The following is a 24,056-nucleotide window of genomic DNA, read 5'->3' as shown; positions in this document are numbered from 1 at the left end:
TCAGTACACCTGTGATGTCTGCAGTATCAGTTGAGCAGTTTAGCCTTGCTTTGGGACTGGACCAAAACTGAAGAGTCACTGGAAATCTACAAGCCCCAAAGGTGAGTGAGCTGTGACTATCAACATTGTTTCTATTAACTGGCAAAGTTGGCAGGGAATCTAATCTTAACTGGTCCTCCCATCTGACTTGTGTGTATTTTTTTATTGCTAATTGGAAAAACACTACCTGCACTTCACCTGACTGATTTTTATGGTTCAACACTTAAGAAGACTACAGAGTGCATGGAGTAGAGTTACTAGTGGTAGGTGCTTTTGTATGTGTTATACTATATCATACTGTGAATGTGTCTCTGTGTTTTATTGTGATAGTTGAAGTTGAAGATAGAAGTTGATGGTTATAGCCCAGAGATAAGATATGATGGTCCTACTGCAAAAAGCTGAGTCATTGTCAACACCAAAGCATACCCCACTGAACATTCCTCAGCAATCAATTTAGCATCCCATTTTGTTCCCGTATGTTCCTGCTCCTTATAATCCATCCATCCATCGATAGATAGATAGATAGATAGATAGATAGATAGATAGATAGATAGATAGATAGATAGATCCATCCATATATATAAAATATGGATGGATCTATCTATCTATAGATTACACTCTAGTGATAGATTACACTACTAGTTACTGGTAATTAATCACACTATTATTTTTGTCAGGAGTCTTTCTATTTGCTGTCTGTGTTGGTGGAGGGGGGGCTTATTATCTGATGTTTTTCAGACTATCCATTGTTACATTCCTCTGTGACTGACCTATATCTATAGATAGATAGATAGATAGATAGATAGATAGATAGATAGATAGATAGATAGATAGATAGATAGATAGATCTATCTATCTATCTAAATCTTTGACTTTTTTATATAACCTTGACACGTTAATCCGGTTTGTTTTGTTGTCTGGTACACCCAGCGTCTGTGATCTCATTTGTTGCTGTCTGCTGATCTTGTGGTCACATGACTGTGATCTCTGTGGCCACAACCCCACACCTGCATGACACTGCAAATTTTTCGGGAGTCAGATTACATGACAGTAAATATGACACAGTGAGCTATTGTAAAGGCATGATATTTCATTACTGAAGATAAAAATTTGACTGAAGGATTATATTGCTATAAATAGTTTTGCAATATGCTTTTTTAATATATATATATATATATATATATATATATATATATATATATATATATATATATATATATATATATATATAATCTCACTGAGTACAGGACCAGTACAGGGCTATGTTAGATAAATCAATAATATATATAATAATATATAATATATATAATCTAATCTTTTTTCATACAGATAAATGACAAGTTGATATTAGTCCATTAGAAGACTTATTAGTAAAAATAATTTGAAATCAGTATTACACTTTGCACTCAACAAAAATATAAAACAGTTCTAAATGTAAAATCATTAAAGCCAAATAAATACCATAATATCAACTAAAAATAGGTAAACCCAATAAAAAAACAAATATGAATCTGTTTCACACACTGAGAAACAGAAAATGAAAATTCAGTTGTAGTTTAATAGCACTACCATGCTAAGCTGTTGTAATGTTCCAAAAAGACACACTTCAGAAACCGTACAACCATGTCACCCTCAGAAAAGTGGATTGTGGATAGGCATGGTCGCGCATGGTTGCTACACTTGTGTATATAGGTACAGTAAGACATTTACTCACCTGAAGGCCTACTTCACCTTTCCTTGCTACTATAGCGTGATGTAATTTCTATTACCGCACGTGTGTTTTATTTGTGGTCTGTATTTAGCTGCATGGACTTCTGTAAAGCCTGCCAAAGTTGACCACGGATGTTTCCAAGCCTTCCTTGTGATTCGACCACAGTGCTGAGGCAGCTACTTGGATTTGGCAAATGCAGGTTTCTGTCATCACAGTGTGGTGTGCCTTTTGGCCCCTGTTGAACAGTCTGTCTCTTTTGATGGTTTGTTGGCTGGCGAATTAAACAGAATTACTTGAACCAGTCATGCAAGCCCAGTTTTTCCCAGCAACATTGAACAGTCACCAGGATCCTTGTACTGTAATTCCAATGAATGTCAGTGGAACAAGGACAGATAATACTCATTTCCAACGATTTCTGTGTAAAACATTTTTTGCAACATACTTTTCTCTGCCTTTTGCCTGTATCCTGGCTAGTGGCTAAGGGGGCCATCTACAAATCCCCAGTCTAGCATTATGTCCATCTGAGCCCCTTGACCGAGGTGCTTAACCTCATTTAAGTCTTTCAGCATCCATGCGTATGAAATCTTGTCAATGAGAGCAGCCAAGTCAGCAATGAAGACAGTAATGAAACAATCAAATCAAGTTATAATGGAAGCGATGGCCTGTAATGAGATAATTACATTGCAGGTACCCCACGACTTTGTAATGTGCACAACAGTGGAGATATGTGGGTTACTAGTTACTGGTAATTAATCACACTATTATTTTTGTCAGGAGTCCTTCTATTTGCTGTCTGTGTTGGTGGAGGGGGGGCTTATTATCTGATGTTTTTCAGACTATCCATTGTTACATTCCTCTGTGGGGCAACCCCAACCCCAGAGTGTAAAAGTCTCAGGGCATCAGCCAGATTAGGTGCTATAATCACTGTATACAGCCTTGTTCTTTAAAGGGTCAGATGTATCAAATGTCATACTGGTATTGTGTATAACATATTGTAAAATATGATTCAAAACATAATTTTGTTGCAGCACAAATTGTCCTTCATAGCTATCACAAGGGCAAACCAATATAAGCATTGTTTACAACATAAAGACCACAGCCCATGTTGTCTGAGAGTTGATGTTAAATGTAAGGTGAACTAAGAAGTAGTTAGTCTAACTTATCCCCACACCCCAGTTATAAAAGTCCCATGTTACAATCATTTAGCCACCAGTTCAGGCTCAATGAACAACAGGAATCTGAGTTTGTTTACCTTGTCTCAATTTGTCTCAGACCCTGGCTCATCATAGGCAAAAGCTGGATAGTCAAAGTAGCTGCAGGTTTGTACTCACTTCTCTGTATCTTCATCAGAACAGAGTCTTGATTAGGTTCACTCAGGTTCTACATTAAAGGCTAAGCAAGATTTTACATCCACAAAAACAGGTAAGTTTGGCATATGGGACAGGCCTCATAAAATCTTTCTTGAGAATCACATTCTGGAAATGTCTTGGTACTCTGTATCATTTTTGCATAATTTAATTTAAATTTTTTTGTACCAAACATCCAAACTATTATACGGGCGACTCATTTTGAACAATATGACTGAATAATTGGACATCCCAGTAAGCTAGATGTTCAAATCAAACTGGCCTCAGTTTGAACATATTTGCTCAATTCAAACTATTGAAAGTATTTTTTAGTTTCCTAAACAACAGTTTAACTGCCGTTGGTCTGTTGGTTGTATATTATACTTACAGACACATAGTTTCTTGATTTTGGTATTTTTTCAACTACCAAAATCTGGATTCAGAAGAAGGATAAAATGGGCTTTTTGTTACCTCAAGCAACATATTGTTTTCCCTCCAATAGATTTTACTGCCTTTTTCTTGAGTGATAGATTGTGTTGGCTAAATCATCACAAATACCCACTCTTTTGTCAAGACGTTGAATAAGAATATTAATAACATTCTTATGTCTGTATACTAACTATAGTTACTCTAGAACCAAAAGAGTTAGCTTAGTATAAAGACTGAAAACAGGCATAGTGCATTGATTAAATATGAGATGTTAATAAATGAGCTATTAAGGATTTTTTAAAATTCATACAGAGCCTAAAAGCCACACTAACACCTCATAGGACTAACGACTGTGGTTACAGAGTTCATGTAGGGAATTGCCCTCAAAACATTCTCATAAAATCCCCAGAAAAAGAGTATCAACAGCAAATATCTAGCCTACCACAAGCCACAGGGGAGGCCTGTATAGTGTGGCCTTAAGACCAGAGGTTACATCTAACAGACTCCTCTATGACAAGTTATGTTTTAACACAAGTTGAGAAGAAAGGGGGGTTATGCCACAAGAATGTGTACCCATTTAGGGTATTGGTAGTAGAGTAGTGGTAAGAAGGAGGTAAAGGGTTAGAGCTCTGATGTGAAGGACCTCAGCACCAAACTTTCATAGCATTTATACTAGGCAAGCAGACCACTCTTATTTGTTATGGACTGTTTGACCTGAAGCTTAAAGTAGCAGATTAATGTGTCTGGACTGAAAGTGCAAAAAATGTGAATCATTCTTCAGATACTGCATTAGATTCTTCTTTCTGGTCTGATAGTTGACAGACTGTAATCAAATAGATGGTTTTTAAACACTGGGGATAAAGAAAATCTGTCAAGTAGGCCATGATTATTATTTCATTCAGTCATTAAGTCCCTTGTTAGGCTGTCAAACTTCATCTGCTCCTGCTTTTCATTTATGCAAGAACAGAAACAAATAGGATAACTGCTTTTACTGACCTGGCTTCAATTGGCTACTATCCAACTACAACAGGAAAGGCAAGCAATGTTGGTTTTGTGGGCACTATCAGTAAAAGTTAAAAGAATTATTTAATATATATGTTTGTTTTTGTTTTTTTAAGAGTGATTTTAGTTCTGAGCATTAAATATATTACTGCAGCCAGGATGTTGTTAGCCAACAGAGAGACCTAAAGCGGTGATCTTTTCTGTAAGGCACAGTAATCCAGATTTAAGAATGTGTTTCCATAGCCCTGTCACTTCAGACCTGTGGTCTTCCTCTCAAGTTGACTTGCCATGAATGAGTAGTAGCTGTTAAATATCTTTTCTGCTGACCCCATTGTTAGATGAAATAGTGAATCTGAGAGCTTCAGGGTGTTGTATGATCTCTTTAACCAGTCCCAAAATGTCCAAACATCAGTTGCACAGACCAATAATGAGCAGTAGCAGAAATATAAAGACTTTATTACCCAATTCATCTGACACAACTCACCTGGTCTCAACAGTGTACAAGAGCCTTAGGTTTTAATACTGGTGATTACAGTTTGAACAGATTAATTTGCATGTCAGGATTTTGGATCAAACCTTGACTTTTGTTAACTTGCCTTTGGTCGAGTGTGTGCAGCACTTGACATTAATACCTCAAATGCAGGTGGATTTCAGCAATGGCAAGTAACACAGTCTCTCCCAGTAGCCACTTGAATGTTATATTTTTTTTCTAACTGTAATCCTAAAAGCCATCTGTAATAATTTTGATTTGGCACTAGGACACTACACCTACCATGAGCACTACCAGCATCGAGTATTTGCAACCTTCATGAAAACTATTGTCATGTCTTGTGAGGTCACACAACATTGAAGACCTCCCTAAGGGAAAACACGATGGAAATGTGTACTGGAGAAGAAATGTGCTGGCGCATAAAATGCAACAAAATCCGGAGATAGGCCTGTCACAATAATTTCTTTACTGGCTTACTGTACGATATATGGGCTTGACTCTGATAGTTTTTGCTGACCTTGATATGGTTTTTGCAGAGCACCATAAGCCAAATGCTGTGTGACAGTTGTTAATCACCAAACCAATCAAACAGATGATTGAATACTTGTATGTACCTTAAGCTCGGGGTTGTACTTGGAGTGGAGATTTACTCTCTTCTTGTTGTAACAGGGCTGTAACAACAAACACACACACACACCTACCCCATAATATTGTACTTCACTGATTGTAGGATGTACAACGTTGAACAGGTGTTTTATTGTGGTTGAGGTTTTCTAAATGAATATTCTCTCATTTTAAAGTATCTCCAAATTATGGCCCATGAAAATGCTGAGTAGCTAGTAACTTGGGAAAACTACTAGTCACACTGGCTGGTGAACAAAAAAGGTAAAGTCAAGCCCTGGTTGTTCGTATATAATGTGTTTTGCATGTGTTTTGAAACCTTGTAGTTATATTCATAGAATCTAAGAACAGGTGTCAATCAAAACTTAATGTTTGCAACTTTAATGAACTGCAGTGTTGGTTCTGAATAAAGGATAAGAAAAACTTGTAGTTATACAACAGGAAATGCACAGGCTGGAAGAGTTTCTCAATACCTCAGTGTCAGTGGCCCACTGCCCTGGATGAAAGACACTAATAAAAGCAGCCATAAAATATGCAGGAATTGTGTACCGCTTTGCCTGGTTTGAATTACACACCATGGCACCATATTTAGCGGCTTTAGGTTTGTCAGGATGGAACAATGGTGATACTATTAAAGGTCGCTTAATGATGGGGTTTTATTTGGTCCCTGGAAAGAAAATCAGACTGCATTTGGAGAGAAACTATGCAGGTTGTAATTTTGTGTGTGTGTGTGTCTGTGTGTGTTTGTGTACTGTAGCTAAGGAATTTCTGTATATAATTGTATGACTCTTTAAGGCTTCCTGACTCTTGACCTTTGACTTCTTTATTTTCATTGGGGAATTTTCTTTACTAATGAGGGAGACAGAACTATGCTGGGACATATATTCATAAAAAAAACATAATTGCAGTCTTAACCTGTTGATATATATTGTGTTTTGCACTGCTCACTCATTCTTTTTTCAGTTGGTGCATGTCTGTGTTGTACTTACAAGGTATGACTGTGGGGTTTGTGACTTTGTTGTTTTTTGTTTTGGTCCGAATTTACAGCATTAAACATCAACAGCTGGCTCTAACTGTTTGTTTTATGCTCTGCTTAACAGGTGATTTTGACCGTTATTAAATATTATTAGGTTGGTAGCGTTCTAAACAATATCACTTCTTCTGTTATGAAAAATTGGATATGCATCGAATGCTGTGGGTAACATAAGGTTGTACTAATACTGTTAGCATTGGTGCTTTACAAATCACAAACAAAGAATGCTGTCAGCTGGCAGGCCATAGGAAGAGACTGGGAGCATAATATAGCATATACTGTATAGAGTTGTAATCCCAGCCTACTCAGGTGTACTGCATCTCTGATAAGATCTTGGCTCCACCCTCTGACTTCCTGGAAGAAATTTGGGACAAAGCCTACTGCAACCTGAGACCATAACAAAGCACAGAACTATGACTAATGTTTTTCTTATATTCAAACGGAAATGCATATTCCTACAGGGTGAAAAACAGGTATGCATGTGTGCATATATCCGCAGGTCAGAGTAAAGTGTTCTCCCCTTTTGTATGTGATTTATTCACATAGTAATGTGACCTAATGTGTCTAAACAGTGGAATGCAATTTTCTTAATTAAGTCCTTGGAGACGTATTTTAACTGTGACTATAAATGCTCAGCTGAATGAGCGCAGATATTGACACAGCTCATTAAACATACTGAGAGCTACTGGAGGTGGCCTAAATGCTTAAGATGGCAAAACATTTTACTGGACAGATTCTACAAAATGGAGCTGAACCCAGGTGTTTCAGATGTCACGAATTGACTATAAAGCCAGAACTTAATTAGACATTGTGTAGCATCTGTGTACACCTGCAATGTGACCAGTGTTGTATTGAACTATATGACTGATTAAAAGAGTATTTTGAAGTGATGTAACACTAATAAGGAGACGGGATGTATTTCTTTGGTTTTATTCTAAAATAATATGCTAAAATTAATAAATAAGAATCCAAAAACGCATCACAAAATCAGTAAAGTGGAGTAAATACTATGTCCAAAAATATATAAACTAAATAGTGAAATTTATTAAATAATTTGTCTAAAATAAATATGCACCTCCGTCAAATGTGAATATACACGCTAATTTCATGTTATTATAATAACATGAGAAATTAATCAAAATGATGTCATACATGTTAAAATATACAATATAATATTAAAGTATGTATACTTTGTTTATCCTAATGTATTCCCAAACCGACAGTAACCTACAGTATTGCATTCACCAGGAAAAAGGTTAGAGACCTTATCTCGTATTTACGAGTTATGTTTCTCCTAATTACGAGAAACGGGACTTGGAGATCTTATAAATATGGGAAGGTTTCAGAACCTGCCTTAGATTAATTAGGTTTTTGAGATGCCTTCAGTATCACAATAGTTCTGTGATAGTTTCCAATACTTCCAAAACTATAGTAAAACAGAAAAGTCGATAAATAATTCGGCGGATTTTGCTTTTCAAAATGTCAACAAATAGGCTGTAAACTGAGCGTGATTTAGACTTAAACGAGATTCAATTTGCAGCCGACAGTGTTACTCTTCGTATACATAGCAACACAATACTTCATGTTTCCCGTAGAAGTTGGCCACACGAGTAAAGTCTTTAACGTTTATTGTGTCATTCTCTAAAATTCTTCTTCGAAACTGAAACACGGAAATTGATACTTAAAACCATATTCAGCAAGTCTTTGAATCGCCTAAATAGAATTAAGAATTAAATTAGGTTATCCTGAACCACGATGGCATTGTCCTCTCAAATAGCGCCAAATGAATAACCACTCTAACTTTTTTTATACGTCTTGATCTCTGGATCTTTTTTCTAATTACTAAACACTGGGCGTTAAAAGAGAAAAAGAAGAGAAACAGGAAGTGTTAAGTTGCCATAGATACAAAAAGGCGCACTGTGGGCTTCAACTTTGCCTTATTTTTAGCCTATATGTTTACATTTAGAAACATTAAATATGCCGATTTGACTACCACTGACGGATAACTCACTGATCTGGTCGTATCAATGAAGGAAAAAACCTGATTAATCTAAGGCAGGTCCTGACTCGTTCTCATATTTAAGCGATTCCTAAGCCCTGTATCTCATAATTACGAGACCCGTATGTCCCGTGAAAAATGTAAGAATGGAAATTACAAGGTCTCTATTTTTTTTTCTTTGGAGAATGCAATGCGCCGCCATAGTAACGAAATATGCAAGACCTTTTTTTAAAATAATAAAGCCCATCAAGTCCACGTCAAACTATTACAGTAATACACGCGATACCTGTTTTGTAATATTCAAATACCCATGATGCCTTGAGGTTTCTTTTGTAACCTGTTCATTTCTGGTATACATAACTCAGATGGGACCCAAACTCAGCGCTATTGTAAATTCGGATTGAAGCGGTCACAACCTGGCAGCAACCCCCAAGACTGCTTCTCCTGCCCGGAACAAACCATCAGACCTCCCGGACAGGGGGGGGTGGTCGCGGTGTAAAGCACTACAGGAAACGCAGAGGTAGGCTATGTAACGGCGAATTCGTTGCGATTTATCATATTACAACATATTAATGCAAGATTAATTTACAGTTTCGGCGAATTTTTCTTAGGCATCGTCGACAGAGCACTATGAGACTGGCATCGCGCCTTCACTGTTGTGTTATTCTGAAAACGTTACATGCGTAACATGCAATTTAGGGATAACAGAACCTACAAATTAGCCCATGTTTTTTTCCATTGTCCTTGTCTTGGTTTATGTTTACTTTCATTGGCGTCAGAGATGGTGAGTGAGAGGTGATTCACAAAAGCCATCTTATATCAGTATGCCGTGGTCACATGGCACAGCCGGGGAGAGCAACGTAACGACTGACCTCACGTAAACTTTCTCACTTATTCACATGTGATTCTTGCTCTTTCTCTGCAGCTAAACAGCCACAGTCATCTGCTGAATTAAATCATTTAGAAATTAAGAATGAAAATAAAAGTTTTTTTTTTAAGTTTTGAAAGGTTTGTTTTTAATTTAGAGTTGAATTTCAGTATACAACCAATAAAATATTGTTGAGCTTTAGTGTTTTGAATCAGAATTATGCAGATGCTTTAAAACTGATATAATTGCAATAAATGCCTATTCATAAACCTTTTAAAAACGTATAACTGAAAAATATGTTTTTATTTTTAGATATTACACATAAAAGCAGAGGAAAGGTAAAATCAACCAATTTAGACCTTGAGTTGTCCTGCAGAGTAGAGATAAAGGACACACACACCCATGAAAATTTGGTCTTTCAGACATACCTCCCAGATAAGCCAGACTGCCAAACGAACTTTTGAGTTCCTGCTGTTCACAGAAAGAACTGAAGATGTAAGTGAACCAAACCTTGTGCTTTTTTAGATTTTTGGAATTTGTCCTTTTGTAATAGGTCCCCAGTATGAACACCCTCTTTGGTTATCTTTCCAACTGTCTTTCGTAATCATGCTTTTTGCTTGTTTGTTTTACAGGGGTGTGTGTGTCTCTCACTAAGACCGTAATGGCAGACCAGCTGTCTCCACACCAAGGTGACCCACTGCTGGACAAGTTACACCAAAGGAGCCTCCCCAGTGGGAAAGAAGCTACCAAAGACCGCCTGCATGAAAGAGGCCAGTGGGCTAACAAGGCTGAGTTCCTCCTGGCTGTGGCAGGACAGATCATCGGCCTAGGCAATGTGTGGAGGTTCCCCTACCTCTGCTACAAAAATGGAGGAGGTAAAGATGACAAAAGAGAGAGGAAGAGGCAAAGAGGAAATTATAAGTAAAAAGTTTTTACATTTCTTGAAGCTGAATTTTTCTCTTCCTTCTTTCCCGTCTCTCAGACTTCTTTCATCTATCCTTATAGTTTTCTGCCTTCTTTCTTCTAAAAACAGGATATTTTTAGGGCTTTAGGTTTTAAAGTTCAAATTACAATAAAAATTGTGGTAAATTTTATAAGGTTATAAGCAGGACTGGATGTCATAAATGAAGACACCCCCCCCCCCCACCCTATTTACACTGTACCATATTATGTGTTGTGTCCAGGGGTGTTTTTTGTTCCATACCTGTTGTTCCTGGTGCTATGTGGAATCCCCCTTTTCCTCCTGGAGACCTCTTTGGGACAGTACACCAGTCTGGGAGGTGTCAGCGCCTGGAGGACTATCTGTCCTTTATTTGGAGGTACGCTTTCCTTATTATGTTCCTTTTTTTTTTTTTTTTTTTTTTATTCATGCCCCTTTAAAATTAGACAACCACAAATGTAAATATATTTTATTGGAATTTTAAGTGATAGACTAACACAAAATGGTTCATAATTGTGAAGTGAAAGGAAAATGATAAATGGTTTTAAAACACTTTTACAAATGAATATCTATAAAAATGTGGTGTGGATTTGTATTCAGCCCTGTTGAGTCAATACTTTGTAGAACTATCTTTTGCTCCAATTACAGCTGCAGTCTTTTGGTGTATGTCTCTAGCAGCTTTGCACATGTAGAGAGTAAAATCCTTGCCCATTCTTCTTCTACGCTCAGTCAGATTGGATGGAGAACATTTGTGAACAGCAATTTTGAAGTCTTGCCACAAATTCTCAATTGAATTTTGGCCTGGACTTGTAAACCATTCGATTGTAGCTCTGGCTTTATGTCATTGTGAAACCTCCACCCCAGTCTCAAGTCTTTTGCAGACTTGTGGGGCTTTCCATAATGGCCAGATTTGTGGAGTGCATGACCGTCGACATATTCTCCCTCCTGAGTTGTGGATCTCTGCAGCTCCGCCAGAGTTACCATTGGCCTCTTGGCTGCTTCTCTGATTAATGTCAGTTTAGGTGGACGGCCATGTCTTGTTAGGTTTGCAGTTGTTCCACACACTTTCCATTTTAGGATGATAGATTGTACACTGCTTAAAGTGTTGGGATTTTTTTAATAAGCTAACCCTGCTTTAAACCTCTCCACAACTTTATCCCTGACCTGTCTGGTGTGTTCTTTGGACTTCATGATGTTCATTCACCTGTGTTCTCTTACAAACTGGTTCCACTGGATTTTAGTACATGTTCATGCTCGGCAAAATGTAAAAAAAGAAAGATCATCTTCAGTAAGTAGTAAAAGTTTAAAAGCAACAATATATTTTAAATAAATAAAAACACAGAGCAGTAACTGCAGAGTAACAATAGCATTTAGTTTGTGGTAGCACATGTTAGTGCTATTTGTACTGTTACAAATGTTAATACTACACTAACATGACACCTTGCCAACATCCCGGTGTTCTCGGTGTTTTTTGTTTTTTTTTGTCCCCTTCCGTCTTTTTTGTACTGGGGAAAAGAGTCAAAGCATTCCTGTGTCCCACATCAATACAAAAGCCATTTAAACAACCTGTCCACAATCTGAAATGTTGGCATGCCCTGCAGGCTACATGCATGTGCACTTCACATTGAATCTCAGCTTGTGTATCAAAAAATTTGAAGAGTGCAATAGCAACACACTTAATGCCTGCCAATAAAAACACACTTGAGGTTGAACATCTTGTTTACTTGGTTGCCTGCTATCCATCTAAGGATAATGGTTAAGCATTAACTCATAATTAGACCAGAGAAACTGAATCTGGCCTGATCTGTGTGATCATTTTAAGACCAATAACTTACTCTGAGGAGGTATTGAAGTTGCACACATGATCCTGGATAATTGAAACTCTTAAAAATTAGAGGCAGGTTTAGATAATTAAACATTTGAGGAAAGGGAGGAAATACATTGAAGTATGAAGGAAAGTCTTACGGTTCTTTTAAGCAGATTCCATGTTTTTACAGTTTCAGGCTATCAAGTTGTACCATATGCAGTGAAGACACTATTGAGAACTTTATTCCACCGCATTAATTGTTTGGTCTAGGATGATTTATTTTTTATAAACGATGTGGCAGTAGCTTGTGTTTGTACACATGACTCCATAGCAGCCCAGTAAATAAATGCTAAACAATAAATGCTACATTTGCATCTTCAGTAGATCAAACACAGCCCTGAGATGTTTGGCCCCTTTAAATCATATTTTAATGCATTGTGTGTTTCAAGCGGTGCAAGAAATATGTTTTTGGCCAGAATAAAAAGTGAATACTTTATCACTTGGACAAACCTGCCACCCCAATTGTCTTATAAATCAGATCTTGACATTTTCATGTGAAGGTGCAGCTAAAGCCGGTAGCATGATAGCTGGATGACCTATGGAATTATACTCTCTCTCTCTCTCTATCTCTCTCTCTCTCTCTATCTCCTCCCCCCCCGCACTCTCTCTCTATCTGTGTGTGTGTGTGTAGATTTGTTTTTCTTTCTTTTAACTTGTTTAATGACAATTTATGAGCTTACCAATATCTTCCACATGGCCTGCAGATGCACATATATTTCCCAGGATTGTGTTGACAGTTTGTTGTGTCAAGGCCATGTGCTTTAGCACAGGGAAAAAGTTGCTGCTGTAACATTGTGCTGCTAGAGGCAAGCGTACACAACCAAACACACACTCCTTTAGGAGTGAATTTCATGAAATGAAATAACAAACAGCTATTTGTCTAGACAAAGAGCCTACACTTTCTTTCCCACTCAAAGGCCTTATAAGACAATCGTTCAGTCCTGATGAAGGAGTACCAGATGTGGGCTGCAAGTCAAGTGGCTCAATAAATGGATGGTTTTATGTCAAACTCGAATGATTTTGAAGTGGTAATAGAATAATGTTCACAAATCCAAATGTGTCTTCTTGTGTAAACCTGCCTCTTTTTGTTTCTCTTATGTCTCTCAAGGTCTTGGTTATGCCAGCCAAGTGATAATCCTGCACAGCTGCGTGTACTACATTGTCATACTAGCATGGGCTCTTTTCTACTTGTCCTACAGTTTCCAGGCAGAGCTGCCTTGGTCACACTGCAACAACACATGGAACACAGGTTAGTAAAAGCAGGGAAGTAGAAACAAGCTTCTGTCAGTGCAGTTTGAAGTCCCTGTGTGAAGCTATGTCCATTTTGTGTCTATTTCCATGCAGAGTCTTGTTTCCTGTTTGACCACCACAACCAGACAGCCAATGCAAGCAATCTGCCTGAAAATGCCACTTCCCCTGTCGTGGAATTTTGGGAGTGAGTGATGACAGTTTTGTAGGTTTATCGTTTATGTAGTTTTAGGTATTGATCATATGGGAATACCTCTGGCTGTGAGGCATAAAAAACTGTATGTGTTTGTGTGTCTTAGGCGGGAGGTGCTCAATCTCTCTAGCAATTTAGATGAACTGGGTCCGGTCAGCTGGAAGTTGGCTCTGTGTCTGGCCATCGTATGGCTCATCTGTTATTTCTGTGTCTGGAAGGGGGTCAAGTCCACCGGAAAGGTGAGGGTGAAGAAAACAACATCATGAACCATCGTGTTACCTTAACTGCCCGTCCTTCATGTTTGGGAACATTACAGCAGCTGGGTCAATTTTCATTTTGTCTCTCAGTTAGTAAATAACCTTCAGTTATAAAGATAAAGTAGAAACAGCAGAAGCATTTAGCAGCATATGGTGAGAGGTGACTGATCATAACAGCAGCTGTTACATTGTGATGAACTTGAGGCAAACACATGGAATCCAAAATATAATTTCCTGATGATTTAAATTTCCCACATCTCTTCTCTAGGTTTTAAATCAGTCAATTATATACACACAAAGACATGATACACAAATTTTAAGTATGACTTAGACTTATACTCTTAGAGCATATAATTACAATCAATGTACATCATAAATAAACATTCATACGTCATTTAGGCACCACAGTCAGAAACGCTCCTTACAGTTTTAGAACTTGCCTGAGAATCAGGAATCCGTTTTTGAGTTTTCTTTAGTGTCAAATTAATGCAGTTGATTATTGTCTCTACATTAGTGGGTACATTACAAACTGCTACTCACAAAGCCTGACAAAATGGCCAATAATGTAATTATACCCCAATATTTATTCCTGTGCCACCAGTAGCTATGTGAAGAGAAACACTGGCCCAGTAACTAACTGTCAGCTTGTGTTGAGAAAGTCAGAAGGCAGGTTAAAAAAAAGGTCTCTGGGGAAAAACATCCTGCAATTAAAAATACACTGGAGACCTCAGGAAAGGAATCACTTTTAGTTACAGTGTTTACAGTGAAATAAGCAATTATTAGCTTCTTGCAGTGCACATCGTCAAATTTTCTTTCCTTATTACATTAAATAGTTTCCCGTGCTTATCCCATAGCATACCAAGAAATCATTATTTGCTGTGTGCTGCTGTAGTTCACATCCTGTAGCAGTTACTTGCATTTTTCTGTTGTGACAAATGGTCAAAGAAGTGTGCCAGGTGCAGCAAAGCAAGAAACAACATAAATAGTCTTCTTTCATATGACAAGCAAATGGCAAATGAAATAAGGGCCTGAGCACTGCAATAATTTTGCCATCGTACGTCAACAGGTTTTAACACTCCAACTTTCCAGGATTCCAACTTCCAACGTGTCCTTCCTGTTTCCCCTGTGTCTGTGCCATCCTGACTACATCTCAACATGCTGTGTGTACATTCTAGGTGGTGTACCTGACAGCCACCTTCCCATATGTCATGCTGCTTGTGCTGCTGGTGCGCGGTGCCACCCTCCCTGGATCGATTCAGGGCATCATATACTACCTCAAGCCCAACCACACCCGACTGGCAGACCCTCAGGTCAAAAATACACACATTTTGTATGTCTTTAGACTGTTCAACATTTAAAAAGGTTTGCCGGAGGCAACCAAGGCGCCTCCAGTTGTCATTTCAAGTGGTATGGCAGCTCCTAATGTGAGGAGGCCACAATGCCAGGTAAGTAGGCATAGTGCCAGGGGACCCATCAGCAAAGCAAAACTATAACACAAAGCAACATTATATTGATATCAGATATGAAGAATAAAACAGTGTATAAACTACATTCACTATGCAGACTGCAAAGGTTGTAGAAGATTTACTGACCTTTATTAAATGCATTCAGCTTCACTTTTATACATTATTTCAAATACACTTTTTTCTGAAATGTTACCTTCTGTTGACTTGACTCCTGTTTTACCTTTCATTTTCTCCTCTCTCTCTCTCTCTCTTTGTCTCTTTGTCTGCAGGTATGGATGGATGCAGGTACCCAGATATTTTTCTCTTATGGAATCTGCTTGGGAAGTCTCACAGCTCTTGGCAGTTACAACAAATACAACAATGACTGCTATAAGTGAGACACTTTTGTCATGCGCAACCACACAAAAGCACTTCCAGTCAATAAGGCTTGTCTTTAACACTCCACTTCAGACAAACCATATAACTCAAAACGTAAGATGTGTGCTCACATTGGTCACGTGGCTTCCAAAAGGAATGGCTGGAATGGACAGAGAAAACACTTTGATACAACCACACCTTAAAGAAAAGCCCTTGCTGCCATGTTTCCCACACTCTCAGACTCCCACACTCGCAGAGAGAGCCAAGCACTTAACCGTAATAGGGCACAGCCCCACAATACAAGGCCAGAGACCAAGATTAAGACCTCAGTGAAGGCACTTTTACACTAAGAATTTTTAGGTTTGTTGTTTCCATATGAATTTCTTCACGTTGCCATAAAACTAAATTGATATCATTCTGTATGTCTTCCAGGGATTCTTTCCGTCTGTGCCTCCTGAACAGCGGCACCAGTTTCCTGGCAGGTTTCGCCATCTTCTCAGTGCTGGGCTTCATGGCTGAGGAGCAGGGTGTGGACATAGCTACTGTGGCCCAGTCAGGTGAAACAGAGTATTGAGATGAAAAAATTAACTGTGTAGGCAAATAGGCTCAAATAAAACCAGAAAATATGCAAATAAATTGTATTGTGCTCTATACATTATCCATATAATAAAGTGACGTGTGAATACATTATTTTTGATATAGATAAATCCAGTCTATGACTTAAGCAACCCAGATTATCAATTATCTATGCTCTGTACAGTCCCTGAGTGCATCAGATGCACATTGAGTGAACTGCAAATGGATCTGCTTGCTTCGAACATTCATGCACAGCATTGGTATTACGAGGCCCTTAAAGGAAAATCTGAATTTGTTTGTTTTTTTGGTCAGCCAATAACACAGGAAAAAAACTAAATTAACAATTACCTAAACTTACTAATAAGTATCATCTTAATACTCTTTGCTCATAGCCCAATTTGTTAGCTGCTCTTGCCCTGTACAAATCACACTAAACATAGTCTCTAAAAAAAATCCAACAAAAATATATTCCTGCTGGAGTGTTTGCTAAAACCTAGATTACATCAAACATATTTATATGCAAATATGTGTAAGGAATGAGTGACCTTAGAGCTTATAACCATACAAAATTTTATAAGTGTTTCTGTTTTTTAGACATATTTTGGTTATACCAGTTATTATATTTCTATTTATGTCTAAACAGGTCCTGGCCTTGCCTTCATTGCGTACCCCAGAGCAGTAGCCATGATGCCCCTACCTCAACTCTGGGCTGTCTGTTTCTTCCTCATGATCATTATGCTGGGGCTGGACACACAGGTAGCAACACACACACACAGCTATTTTGATTGAATTGCTTTTAGTGGCATTGCATGGTCTTACATGTTCTTACATGGTCTTACAACTATTGTGTGAAAGCACCCACAGTGGACCCTGTCTCCCCTCTGTTGCCCAGTTTGTGAGTCTGGAGGCCCTGATGACATCTGTGACCGATCTGTACCCTCAACTGATCAGACGAGGCCACCGCAGAGAGCTGCTGCTGCTGTTCGTCTGCATTGTCTGCTTCCTCGTAGGACTGGTCATGGTCACACCGGTGAGTCACACACCGGTGGATGTGTATATGACGAGTAATATTTGTGCATGATCCTCTACACACGACCGTGTGTTGTTGTTATTTTTGTTTGTGGGTTGTTGTTTTTTTTGTGATGGGTAATAACAGACTTGTTTTTCTCCACCACCATGCAGGGTGGCCTGTATGTGTTCCAGATCTATGACCATTTCTCCTGCAGTGGGGCCAGCCTGCTGCTCCTCTCCATCTTCCAGTCTTTGGCCATTGGCTGGGTATATGGTACGAATCCTAATTCCTTTTCTCTTGAGTTCGGCTTTTTTATTTCTCACCTTTTTATTTGTCTTTCCTCTACTTTTCTATTCTGTCTTTTCTATTCTCTGCCCTCATTTCCTTTCTTTTTCTGTCCTTTATTCCTCTTCTCTTCTTTTCTTTCTTCTGTGTTCTGTACCCTTTACTCTTTTTCATTCTTTCTTTCTTTTGTTCCTATTACCCTGTGGTTATTTAATTTTTATTCTTTTACCATTCTCCTTACTCAGTTTTTCTTCCTTCCCTCCTCTTTTGTCTTTGATTTTATCTCCTTTTTTAACCCCAACTAATCATTTAACTCAAATTTTATAAGTAGGAAATATATTACCCCACATTCAATTAAATGTCTGAATTTAATCAAATTCTTTTGCAGCTCATTAGTCTAACAATAGAATTTCAAGTTAATTGCAGATTTATATTGAAAATGCAGCATGTTTTTGTGATTAATGAAAGCAACCCCTAAGATCTGATCCAGTCAACTTCCTCCCCTCTTTCTGCATTCCACTTGCACTCAGTAGACAGTATATTAGCATGACTTCAGCTGCCCACTGGCTCCTAGCCAGGTCTTCTGCATGCCCTAAATCAGCCCCCAGGCCCCCGTCGTCTCTCAGTCTCAGCCTTGTGGCTCCAGGGAGCCACTGTCCCAACGAGACATTGGGCTCTAAAGCAATGGGTGGAATGTATGTACTTCAGAACAATGCAAATAGAATGTTCAGACAATAAACATTGTGCTTGTTAAAGAATTAAAATTCAGAAAATCTGTGAAATCCAAAATGGTTTCCTGTGCAGGTGATAACAGATAAGTGTAACTCTTATGTGTGTGGCATTCTCAGCAGTAGGTGGCTATAGCCCCAAAGATGAGAAGAGGGCTTTTAACTGGACTGCACCTTTTCCACTTTTTTATGATTGTTAACATTCTTGTGTTGCTTTTTTGTGATCCTAAAAGAGTTAGGATCTAAACCTAGGGAAGATGCTTAACTCCACAATGACCTTTCATTTTAGACAGGAGACACGTACTTATAGTAAACACATGTTTGAGATATAGAAAAGAGATTGCACCCTTAAAATGTGAGAAACGGGTAATCATTCATTTTGATGTATGTTTATATTGGAATAATATAATGTATTGTAAAAGAGTGAAAAAGATTTACAGCGACATTCACTTTGCCATTGGAGTACATTTGTACCTACTTACAGCAGTACAAGCAGCAGAGAATAGGAGATAATCTATATGTGCTGCAACCTATTACTGTAAATGTCAGTTATTCCTGAATATGAATTGTTGCCTTTTTGTCTAGTTGGCAAGTAAAAACAAATGTTATTATTAAAATTATGTTTTTAGAGCTACAGAAGTTTTTAGACTCAGAAATATTAAGGTCTGCTTGGCTTTGTTTATACACTAAATCAATAGATTTCCTTCACTATTTTAAATTTGCTAGTCCTATTGCTAACATGCTCCTGCATGACATAACAACCAAATGTCAGATTAAAAGTCTGTTGTCTTTGTCCAAGACCTTTTCCTACTGTTTTCCTCTTTAAGTATGGATACTGGGCAAAAATTATGTTTCCTAATGAAAGCTGGCCACCACCACGAAAAACAAGTTAGTCATTCAGTAAACCACAATGCCAAACCAAACCACAGCCACTCATGGTTTTCTTGTTTTGGCCTCAGGAGCCGAGCGCTTTAGTGCCAACATCAAGGATATGATCGGCTACAGCCCGCTGTCCTTCTTCAAGCTGTGCTGGAAATACTTGACTCCAGCTGTGTGCACTGTGAGTGACCCCATCACGCTGACCTGCTTTTACACTGTTCAGTGGGGATGTTAAAAAATACTATTAAATAAAATTATTAATATGTAAAATATGTAATGTAATGTTGTGTTTCAGTGATCAGCTATGTGTGTGTGTCTTTTTGTATCCAGACATATATAATGGATTGATTTAGAGTCCTGTTAATAAAAGTAAACTGACCCAGTCCTCCATTCTATGCCCGTTAGGCTACATTTTTGTTTTCTCTGGTGTGTTGGTCTCCGCTGAGCCTGGGGAAAGGCCTGGTTGCACCAGTTTGGACCACTGTTCTGGGCTGGCTTCTTACCCTCTCCTCTGTCTCCTTGCTTCCCATCTGGGCCATCTACGTCCTGGTCACCACCCCAGGACCCCTGCAACAGGTAAAACAACACATGCTTCATGTTGTATCGACCCAGAGATATTGAAATTTCCCGTAATTAAGTGTAGTTCATACATTAACCAGTCATATAAACGAGTCCACTTACAGTGAACTTTTGATCCCACAGCGCATCCAGCAGCTGTGCAGCCCTGCTGAAGCCTCAATACCAGCCTTCCACCACCTCTCCACCAACAACGCAGCAGGCCTATATAGCCATGCATTGTCCCTGACTGAAAAACCAAAGAAGACAATCACATCATCTGGATTACGTGAACTTTAAACCCTCTAAAATTGTATCACTGGATGTTGCTCACCCAATCAGCTGTTGTAAAGGAGATGGTCGAGGTTAGGATTAACACTGCTGAGTCTTCATTCATATACTGAACAGCCTCTATGTTAAAAGACTTCAAAACTTGAACTCAGAGAGCACAACTGGTGTTTCCTTAGCATCCCACAATTCAAAAGTAATAGAGCCTCCCTGAGATTTTTGTCAATTCATAAAGAAGTAAACATAAGATTGTGTTGTGTTTAGCAGATATTTGCATCCTAATTTGCATTCTTGAAAGTCAACCCATGAAAAAAGTAAATCAAACTGAAATCTCCACTCAAGGTTCACTCAGTCATGCATTCATCAGCAAGTGGGCTGCTCATTTGTTGCAGAACTCTTGAGTTAAGATTGTTTCATCAATCTACCAACACACTCCCACCTGCCCCAGGGCTAACCAAGTTGGGTATTCTGAAGCAGTGTGTTGTCATCACCGTCATCCGGGTACGTAACTTAGGATATAGCTGAATAAATTCATGTTTTCTGACGTTTAGCCACAGTTACTTAGCTTCCCTCTCGTTGAGAAAGGTTAGCATGTTGTGTTAGCATGTCCATTCAGCTTAACTCCACTGTTTGGGTGAAGTCAGATATGTTTTGATACATTGATATGTCTGGACGTTTTGGACGTTACATGATCAACCCTGTGTGAAAGTGTCATAAAATGCCTTACACCCACAACAAGCAGTACTAATGCATGACTTGCATTAGCCAATAATAATTTACCACTGCCAGTAACTCAAGTGCTCAACTTGATGACATGCTTAGTACTTTACCATGACTGTAATGTGCAGTCATCATTTTATTCCTTTAAACATATAACTGAAAAGTGGGTAGGTATGTTGTTTTTACTTTTAAGTTTGTATTTAAATTGTAAGAAGTTTTATTTGTAAACATTGTCTCAGTCAAGATATCATATTACAAAACTGCTGTGTAAACAAAACAAAATTTTGTTTTATATTCCGTGCACCATATGTTTTATTTAAAATGTTAAGTAGGGTTCTAGTAACATGACTGAGTAAATCTATAAGAGGAAAGGATATTTATATTTTACAAATGAACATATGTGAATGTAAAGGACATGCTTTCATGTCTTACTTTTTGCCTTTATTCACATCAGGTGCGAAATAAGGGGTGCCCCCACCTCATCAAAGTATCAAAATATGTTTTTTATAATTTACAAGTTATTTGACCATAGGTCCTTTCAGTGTCTCATTTGCCTTACCGCTGAACCACTGTACTTTAAGTCTTGGATAGAATGTACTTGTAAGTGCAAAGAGTACTGCTTGAGTAATTATGATGTTTTCATCAGATTAAACATAATTGGATTAAAGATCCTCGTGTAAGCTTAAAACTAGTGTTATATAGACCAAGAACACTGAGTTTTACACTGAAACCCTTTCAAATGCCCCTCTTTTGTATTTCCAATTTATCCATGTGTTATTATCTCTTGTTAACAGGCGTTTAGATGTGCCTCTTTACTTTAGAATGGGCTTCTTTTGAATCCTTTTTTCCAAATATATATATATATATTTACTGTGCAGTTTGCATAGTGTTCATTTCTTACTAAAACAAAACAGGCGTGTTTGTGTGTATATTTCTTTCCATAACAAAGTGTTGAGGTTAGCTGTTATGCAGGAGATGTATTTCTCTCCCTCTGAACCTTGTAAACAGATGCTGAGAGCACACCTGGTTTCTATGGCGAGAGAAAGGGTGGAGGCAAAGGAGAGAGCGATGGAAGGAAGACGCAGACCATCAGCCATTCAACCATTTCAATAACAAGCGCTGTGATTGCTGTTCCCCTCATTTGAAGCATTTTCATCCTGATGGGAATTACTGGTTTAACATCCAGGAGGATGAAGGGATAGAAGACAGAGAGATGGAGCAAGAGAAGGATGGAGAGTGTGTGTGTGGTACAGAGGAGGAGAGGGAGTCATGGAGAACTAAAGAGGGAGGGAGAGCAGCATTGCCGGGGGGAATTCTGACACCACCACTTAGATGGAGAGGGCAGTTATGTAAAAGACTCAGTCTGTCAATTAACCATATTGGATTCCCTCCCTCCCAGCCACCGTAGGAAGTGGGCCGTCCCCACACACACGTGGCTCGGCACGCAGGGTTCACACACACACACAACTTGTTTTGATGGCAATACTCTAGCTGCAGCCTGTTATGCACATGTGATTCGGGTTACTGTGTAATTGTGTGTGTGGGGATAGCAGGGTGGTTTATGTCCATATGGTTTCCTTGGCATACATCTCAGTTTTAGATGATGGGGATTAAAAATGATTCAAAGAGGAGAGAGGAACAGGGGTGAGAGAGGAGGATATCGCAGGGATGTGAGCCAGAGCATGCATGTGTGTTTTCTGTATGTGTATAACTGTGAAAGACAGTGGAAATTTGCCTAATTTCTGCACAGGCTCAGTGCCACTAGTTTGCAGCTGCAGCACTTTTCACCATGTGCATAAGTGATCCTTTTTGTGTACATATTTGGGAACAAACTCAACACACTTTCAGGAGAAAAGTACCTGAAACCCTCATTATAATAAAAGCGGGACAAACACACAGCTAACATTTGAAGATAACAGGCTTTTCTATTGCTGTATGAAGCACTGAGGTACATCTTGACCTCTCACTGTCCTGCTCAAACGTCCTCTCTCATGCACAGCTTGCTGTGCACACTTGCTCTGTCTTTATGGGCGTCTTTTTACTGCAGGTAGTACACTTGACAGCTTGGTGTAAAGGAGAAACCGCCGGCAAAACGGGGAGGTTTGGTTGCAGGCAATACTTAAAGATGGAGGAAAAAAAAAAGTTGTTAGGGGGAAGGGAGTGCACGTTGCATAACGGCTGGGTGATCTGGACATGAAGCTTAGCTCGATACTGGATCCACTCTGCAGTGGCAACCATCTTGAAGTTTGTGGCACACAGGCGGAGCTGAGGGCACTGGGTTTTAATGTTCTAGCCTGAGGTGTGGTGCCTTGGCAACAAATGTAGGTAAAACCAAGGTCAGGAGCCCAAGTTCCCCTTGTGCAACCCCACTGCCTGACCGGATATGAAATAGTAAGTCTGGAAACAGTTGCAATGACGTCATTAACTGTCAAGTTAGGTGGTTTGTAAATCTGAGTTTTCACCATCCTTCTTTGTTCGTCTAAAGTCAAACTTTACCCAAAAAAGACTAAAGACGTGACTTCAGCATAGCAGCTCTGTTAAGCAACTGTCAAGTGAAATTTTTCTGCAGGGTTGTTTAAATGCAGAGTGTGTCTTTGGTGTGGGATGTTTCGTGTGTGGATCGTACCACACCGGGGTTTGACAGGGGCGACTGGGCTTATGGTAGCGGCATACCGTGTTCAGCTTTCCTGGCCGCACTTCCACTGTCCACCCACACAAGGTCTCATGCCCACCTCCTGGCTGTATCCCTGCACTGTGCTACCCACACCGCTCAGTCATGTAGAAGGGGCTTTGGATTAGCGTGATGCTTCAGGGAGAGCTGACATGGGCTCTTGCCATGCTGAAACATAATATCTGTTCTCAAGTTCTTATAGGGTGGGGTATGTATGTGGGCATACACAAAGAGAGGCCTCCTTGTCAGCATGCACGCAGACTCCCACTGAAACCCCCTCTGTGGTGTGCAAAGGTAATAGCTTTTGCTATTACCTTGCTGGTGACTCAGCAAACAAGTAGTGTCTTAGAACTTTAAAGACTTAAAGAAAAGCCACTGTCTCGTTTCCCCCCCCCCGAGGGTGGGAGCCATGGTGATTTCAGCTCCAGTGAGGAATGCGTGGCTAAATCCCTCAGCACACAAGTATGACATCCCAG

At 39.0% G+C, this 24,056-nt stretch overlaps 1 protein-coding gene across 5 annotated transcripts; it reads left to right on the top strand.

The window, feature by feature from the left end:
• LOC137108358 (sodium- and chloride-dependent GABA transporter 2-like) lies at window positions 1-21,578 on the top strand. Of its 5 annotated transcripts, none has more exons than XM_067492791.1 (16): window positions 84-101; window positions 9,036-9,190; window positions 10,171-10,413; window positions 10,723-10,857; window positions 13,454-13,594; window positions 13,690-13,780; window positions 13,893-14,025; window positions 15,219-15,353; window positions 15,779-15,882; window positions 16,299-16,423; window positions 17,086-17,198; window positions 17,335-17,472; window positions 17,625-17,727; window positions 19,427-19,527; window positions 19,752-19,922; window positions 20,049-21,578. In XM_067492791.1, exons 3-16 carry the CDS (start codon window positions 10,200-10,202, stop codon window positions 20,199-20,201), a joined length of 1,857 nt encoding a protein of 618 aa, XP_067348892.1. In that variant the 5' UTR covers window positions 84-101; window positions 9,036-9,190; window positions 10,171-10,199; the 3' UTR covers window positions 20,202-21,578. The 5 variants fall into 5 exon arrangements, with proteins under 5 accessions (XP_067348895.1, XP_067348892.1, XP_067348893.1 ...); XM_067492792.1 differs by lacking the exon at window positions 84-101 and adding an exon at window positions 9,851-10,033 and having other exon boundaries at window positions 9,002-9,190; XM_067492793.1 differs by lacking the exons at window positions 84-101; window positions 9,036-9,190 and adding exons at window positions 9,266-9,547; window positions 9,851-10,033.
• The last annotated feature ends 2,478 nt before the right edge of the window (window positions 21,579-24,056 follow it).

This window comes from Channa argus, chromosome 23 (assembly GCF_033026475.1).
Source record: "Channa argus isolate prfri chromosome 23, Channa argus male v1.0, whole genome shotgun sequence".
Classification (NCBI taxonomy): Eukaryota; Metazoa; Chordata; class Actinopteri; order Anabantiformes; family Channidae; genus Channa; species Channa argus.
This window is presented reverse-complemented; position numbering and strand designations above follow the sequence as displayed.

Bases quoted from the DNA above. Each gene is read 5' to 3' on its own strand.
- LOC137108358 (XM_067492794.1), top strand. From the start codon at position 10,200: ATGGCAGACCAGCTGTCTCCACACCAAGGTGACCCACTGCTGGACAAG. The intron at 14,026-15,218 runs GTGAGGGTGAAG...TGTACATTCTAG, and splicing joins GGGTCAAGTCCACCGGAAAG to GTGGTGTACCTGACAGCCAC. The intron at 17,728-19,426 runs GTACGAATCCTA...TTTTGGCCTCAG, and splicing joins GGCCATTGGCTGGGTATATG to GAGCCGAGCGCTTTAGTGCC.